The sequence below is a fragment of the Myotis myotis genome, unplaced genomic scaffold (genome assembly GCF_014108235.1).
Source record: "Myotis myotis isolate mMyoMyo1 unplaced genomic scaffold, mMyoMyo1.p scaffold_m19_p_13, whole genome shotgun sequence".
Lineage (NCBI taxonomy): Eukaryota > Metazoa > Chordata > Mammalia > Chiroptera > Vespertilionidae > Myotis > Myotis myotis.
The window spans coordinates 46,362,272-46,368,271 of record NW_023416317.1 but is presented as its reverse complement, the minus strand read 5'-3'; the positions used below and the strand labels follow the sequence as shown (position 1 = coordinate 46,368,271).

Sequence of the window (6,000 nt, the reverse complement as noted above, 5' to 3'; positions counted from 1 at the left end):
GAGCAAAATCCAAAGACAACCCAGAAGACCATAGAGGAGCAAAGTACCACAGGAAGTGGGATCTAGTGCGGCCCAATGAACTCCTAGTTTTGGTAGCAAATTCAGTCCTGGAACCCGCCCAAAAGGAAGAACATTCTGATTGGTGGCTTAGTACAGGGTCACAGAGACTCACGGGAGTTTCGGCCAAGCCTTTGCCTTTATTGTCCAGTTCGCCTGTCAATCAATTAGCTTCGGATGGACGAAAGCAGACAGCCCTTTTGGCACCGCCTCTTCCTGGGCCGGTGTGAAAGGGCAGCGAGGCCGCCGGGGCTGGGACCTGGCCGTGTGGGCGGGGTCGTGCCTCCCTGCAGGGAGGGTGCCTCCACCGGGAAGCGCCGGGAGTGTCCTGTGCGCGGGCCCTGCGGGGCGGGCCGGGGCCGGGGGCAATCTCGGGGGCGGGGGCGGGGGCCGGGCCGGGGCGGAGCCGTAGGAGGCGGAAGCGGCGAGTGAGCTCGAGCGGGAGCTGCGGCGAAGCCATCGTCCGCGCCCGCGGAGCGGCGTCGGCGGGGTTGGCCGGGGCGGTAGAGCCTGGGCGGGCGGGCTGAAGCCCGGGGGTCGAGGCCGGGGACCGGGAGACGGGCGGGCTCACCCCCGCGCGGTCGTCGGAGCGGGCTGAACTCCCGCCCCCCGCGCCGTCCCGGGGAGGATGCGGCCGGGTGCCCCGGGGCGGGACGGGCGGCGGCGGCGGCTGCCGCGCTAGCGGCGCAGGGGGTGGGCGGCGGCGGCATGAGGCGCGGGGCCGGCGCCCGCGGGAGGGAGGCGCTGCCGGCGGCCCTGCCGCTCCCGCCTGAGCTCCTCGCCTTGCCCTGCCCGCGGGGCCCCGGCCGCTCTCGCGCCGGCCGCCGCCGGTGACCGCTCGCCGCGCCGCGGAGGCTTCACCCGCGCCCTCCCCCAGGACGCTCGGCGGAGCTCCGGCCTCTTCGCCGCGCTCGCGGAGGCCGCGCTGCGCGCCGGGCGACGGCGAGGCCGGAAGATGGCCTGGGTGCTCAAGATGGACGAGGTGATCGAGTCCGGGCTGGTGCACGACTTCGACGCCAGCCTGACGGGCATCGGGCAGGAGCTGGGCGCCGGCGCCTACAGCATGAGGTACGGGACGCCCTGGGCCGGGCGGGCGGGCGGACGGACGCACGCACGCCTCCGTACCCTTGGGAAGGGCCTGCAGGACCCTGGGCCTTTGCCAGGCGCGGCTGCGATCAGCGGTGCCCCGGGCCTACCCGGCTTGGAGTCCGGGCCTGCCGCGTGGCCGCCGGGGCCTGGCAGCCTCGCAGGCCTCTGCCCACCCCGGTGGCGGGCTTGGGAGGGCGGCCCTGCCACCTGCGGCCCCGGAACCGCTGGGGGTTTCATTTTTGCTGTAAAACATGCCCGGCTGTTAACGATGCCCTGGGTTGGTGGGGAAGGGGTTTCATTTCCTTGGAAGCGATTGACGAGCTACTTAGAGCTGGGATATAGCACGAAATGATAGGACTTTCTATTGGGAAAGTACTCGGCAAAGTTTTGGTGTCAGCTCCTACCCACTCTGTTCTACATTGTAGTCTTTCCGAGTTGCAGATTGTGGTCACGTGATTCAATGTGACAATAGCCGCAGGGGAGAAAAGCACGTCCAGCGACGCAGTTACGGTTCTTTGATGGCCTCGGAATGAACTTTTTCGCTTTGGGGGCTGCCCTCTTAGGCTGCCTCCCTTGGAGGACGACTTGAAGGCACCGTGAACGCGCCACAAACAGTAGTTTGTTTCGGCTTCTCCGCCTGTGTGGGCAGCCATTCATTTTCGTTTAAATTGGAGGCGTGGAAACTTTAGTCTCTGGCCTGTATCCCGAGGGATGCTGTTCTTCAACGCCTGTCAGCTTGGCAGCTCTGTGTGTCTTAGCTTGTTTGGAATTCAGTTTACTTACTGTATAAAGTCGCCCCATTGGCAGTACTAACTCGATGGGCTGGGCAGCTTTCTGTGAATGCGAATTCAGGTGAGGCATTCCAGATCTGCCCCTTAAAGTCATGGCTGAAGTGCTGCTGTCCCGATGCCCAGGCGCCTCCGCACATGGCACTGCTGCTCTCGGGGAGGACACCTGTCCTGAAGCAGAAAGGCTTCGGGGTCAGAGTAGGCCTGGGTTGGCGGGGGCTGCTCCCTGCAGCCATTCGGCTTTTAAGTCTTATAAATAAATAACTCTCAAAAGGGTGGGGGTGTTTGAGGAAGTGCTGGGAGGAAAGCCCTCGTTCACCAGCCTCCGACCCTGACTGTGTCCGTGCTGGTCTCTCCGAACTTGGCACTTCTCCCTGCGGTTGTGCAACTGGATGAGGTGGCTTGTTTTCTGGAGCAACTGCTTTAGTTGTGGAGGAAATTGAGCTACTGCAAGTCAGAGGGTCACCCCAGCTGGGAGTGCTGGGGGTGAGATTGCCTGGGGAGGAGGTGGCCTCCGGGCCATGCTTTTCCTGGAGACCTGGAGGAGTAGGAGGGCAGGTGGAGCAAATGGAGTGTGCCTTCAGTTGCTTCTCAGTGACCAGTTGTGACGAAATGAGAGTTGGCTGCCGAGGGCATTGTTTATTGAGTTATTTTGAGCTTTTATCCCCACCCCCCCCCAAGAGTTCTGTTTGTTTTAGTAATTTGACCAGCTAATGAACTTTTATTGTTAGTTTATTTTGTGTAAAGGAAGTAAAATCTTGGTATTAAACCTTTCCTTGACCTTTTTTTTTAAAGTAATGTGTGATATCTTTGTAAATCTGTGTTTTTTACAACACTTCTCATGGGGAAACTTTTCCCCTTGAATGCTTTTGGTTATTGGTGATATGGTATGTGTCATTTAATCTAAAATTTTCAAGTATCTTTGAAGGCAAATACCATTTTGTTGTGTTTTGTTTTTTTTTTTTTTCATGTATTTTAGGTATCCGTTTGCTCCTGAACATTTGCTCCTCAAAAACTAAGAGGAACCCATGAAAGTCCTTGCCTCTTGCAAATTCAAGACCCTTTATTTGAGATTCAAATTTAGGAAATTGCAAAATTGACTTGACCTGGAAAAAGACTGAAGGCTTTAAGCCAGTGGTTCTCAACCTTGGCTGCACATTAGAATCACCTGGGAATCTTTTTAAAATCCTGATTTCTGGGCCTCATCCTCCGGAAATTCTGTTTCTTTGTTACTAATGTTGTGGCCCCTACCCCATAACAAAGAAACAGAATTTCCGGAGGATGAGGCCCAGAAATCAGGATTTTAAAAAGATTTCCAGGTGATTCTAATGTGCGCCAAGGTTGAGAACCACTGCTGTAAGCTGTGCTGCCTTTTGTTACGTTGCATTCCCCACCTGGACCTGAAGCTCTCTGAGGGCCGGATGGTCTCAGGAGTGCCCAGTGTCCTTTCACTGCATGGCAGTCTCTTCCTCTGGTATCAAATGGGAAGTAAGGGCTACTGATGCTTGTCTTTCTTTCATTTGTTCTCTCAAGTTCAAGAAGTAAATTCGTGGCTAAACTTGAAATTATTTGAAAAGTGACTTTTTTTCTTGATTTCAGAGAGGAAGGTGAGGGAGAGAGAACCCCCCCTCAAAAAAAAAAAGGAAATAATGCAACTTTAGATTACACATAAAAACTTTGATATTAAATTATCACCTTACAAAGGACATTGGTCTGAACCTGTTAAACTTCCCTGTACGATAAGTCTTATTTTGAAGCAAAAGTTACACATTGCAGATTTTGTGGGAGGTGCACTCATAGTTTACAAATTATTTGCTAACTCAAAACTGCTGTGAGGTGAAGACAAATTTTCTATATTGATTGATAGGTTAAAATGCCAGTGTACAGACTTTGTGAGGTAATGGGAAAATTTCAACTCAATAAGTTTTAAGTTAGTAAAAGATTACTAAGGATATGGTTTATTATGTAGCTATTAATAGCAGATGTTTTTCTTTTGGTCTCATGCTAAAACAAAGGGTTCTTGAGTGGGTGACATGTCTTGGAAGTACAGAAAAATTTTAGGATTAGTGAAATGTTAAAAATTTATTTATAGTGGTTCCAGAATTGGCAATAATTCCTATAAAACTTCTCATTTCAAAGTTTAAAAACTTTTTCTGGCTTTAATCTTGGCTGAATTATAAGAAAGAGTTTAATAAGTTATTGATTAAAAACAATATTGATTTCAGATCATATTGTTCACATTGGTTTTTAAATGTATTACCTTGAAACAGGGATTGGCAAAAAAAAAAAAAAAAAAAAAAAAGCCAGATAAATTTTAAGGCTTTGCCGGTCAGAGCATCTCTATCATGCTTTTTTGTTTGTTTACAACCATTTTTAAAAATGTGAAAGCCATTCTTAGATCATGGTTGTACAAAAACAAGCTGGCTGGATTTGGCCCTTGGGATGTAGCTAGTCAACTCCTGTTCTAAAGGATAGAGGAATAATAGGCTTTGATTGCCTTGGGAAAGATTTGCTGCGTATTGAAATCTTATATTCAAGAAATAACTTCTATGTAGACTAATAACTCTCAACTAATTAGCATACATTCTACTATTTGTCCATAGATTTTGTGTTCAGTTTTAAAAATTAGACTGTCCCCTCTCTCCACTAAAAACAAGATTCAATGCTGTTTATATTCTGTATTGAGAGCTGTTTGAACCATGACAGCTTATTGATAGGGTCTCATAAATTTGATGTTTTATTAAGGTGACGCCTGTCAATTTGCCAGGACGTACGTAAACATTTGCTATTGGTGGAAATACCATCTGATGCCTCATCTTTGTTTGCTTTAGGTTCTGTGACTGAATTTAGAAGGAGCTCTGTAATAATTATTTTGCTTGCTTTGGTACATAACTAACAGATGGATATGAAACCGATCTATGTTGAACCTTGGTGTGGCAGTCTCTTTTAAAACTTGCTGAGTTTTTTGGAGTTTGTGAAATTGTTATCTTGAGATATGGACTACAACAGAACTACATAGTTTTTCTTTATTTATGTGTTGGTGGTTGAATTTTTAAGTTAATTTTTTAAATTCTTCAATGATTTTAGATTTACAAGTTACAGAGATAGTCTAGCAAGTTGACGTGAACCCTTTACCCAGTTTCTCCTACTTCCATAACCAGAGTACAATTTTTTTAATCCTCACCTGGGGATATGTTTTTATTAATCTTAGAGAGAGGGGGGCGGAGGGAGGAGACATTGATGTGAGAGAGAAACATCAATCAGTTGCCTTCCTTATGGCGTAGACTTACAGGGGATCAAACCCAAAACCCTTTGGTATATGGGACAATGTTCCAACCACCCCACCAGGGCCAGAGTACAATTTTAAAAGATGCCATGGTGCAGTACTGTTATATAAAGTACACCATTTATTTGGTTCACAGTTTTTCCTCTGTTGTCCTTTTTGTGATCCGGGTTTCAGTCTCAGACATCATCGTGCTTAGTGTTTGTCTCCTCTTTTATGACTTTGACAATCTTGATATGTAATTAATTGTCAAAGCTGTTGTTTTTAAACATGAAGGATAAAATTTTGGAAGCTATGATAGAATATACCTGTGAATACTATTTTTGAGTTCAAAGAATCTCTTGTCATTTTAGCAGAATGACTTTGAGTAGGATCACTCCTTGGTGTCATTTTCACTCATTTATGGATTACTTTGTCTCAATCTCAAATTACTTTGTCTCTGAATAGAATTGTATGCTGTGTTCTTTGTAGCCACTTCATAATCAAGAACTTTAAAAATTTACTTAAAATAAACAAGGCCTTTATATATTACTGGGAAGTGGGAAGTAGCCATCTCCTAATAATCGCAAGGCCCCTTTTCCTACTTTCCTTATCTTCTCTTTATCTCCCTCTCCCTCTCAATGTTTTCTATTTAAAATATTATCCTCCTAAATAAAACATTAGTGAAAAAGAGTGGCATTGTCTTATGCTTTTGGCACATCTTTTTAATATCTCGCTTAGAAAACAAATCAATTCTCTTATCTGCTTTTGGAATATATTGTTTTGGTTGATATACATGAACAA

General features: G+C 47.5%; 1 protein-coding gene across 8 annotated transcripts in view; it reads left to right on the top strand.

Annotated features, from left to right (window-relative positions):
* Positions 1 to 471: 471 nt before the first annotated feature.
* UBP1 (upstream binding protein 1) overlaps positions 472 to 6,000 on the top strand; it is a 41,803-nt gene continuing 36,274 nt past the window's right edge. For 4 of the 8 annotated variants that reach the window (XR_004971605.1, XR_004971607.1, XR_004971608.1 and 1 more), the window contains exon 1: positions 474 to 1,125. Coding sequence is in view for 4 of the 8 variants with exons in the window: in XM_036332875.1 (XP_036188768.1) it covers positions 1,013 to 1,125 (113 nt within the window). In the remaining 4 variants the exon portion in view is untranslated. Of the gene's footprint in view, positions 1,126 to 6,000 lie in introns of all 8 variants that reach the window. The other 4 variants (XM_036332876.1, XM_036332878.1, XM_036332877.1 and 1 more) reach the window with 2 other exon arrangements.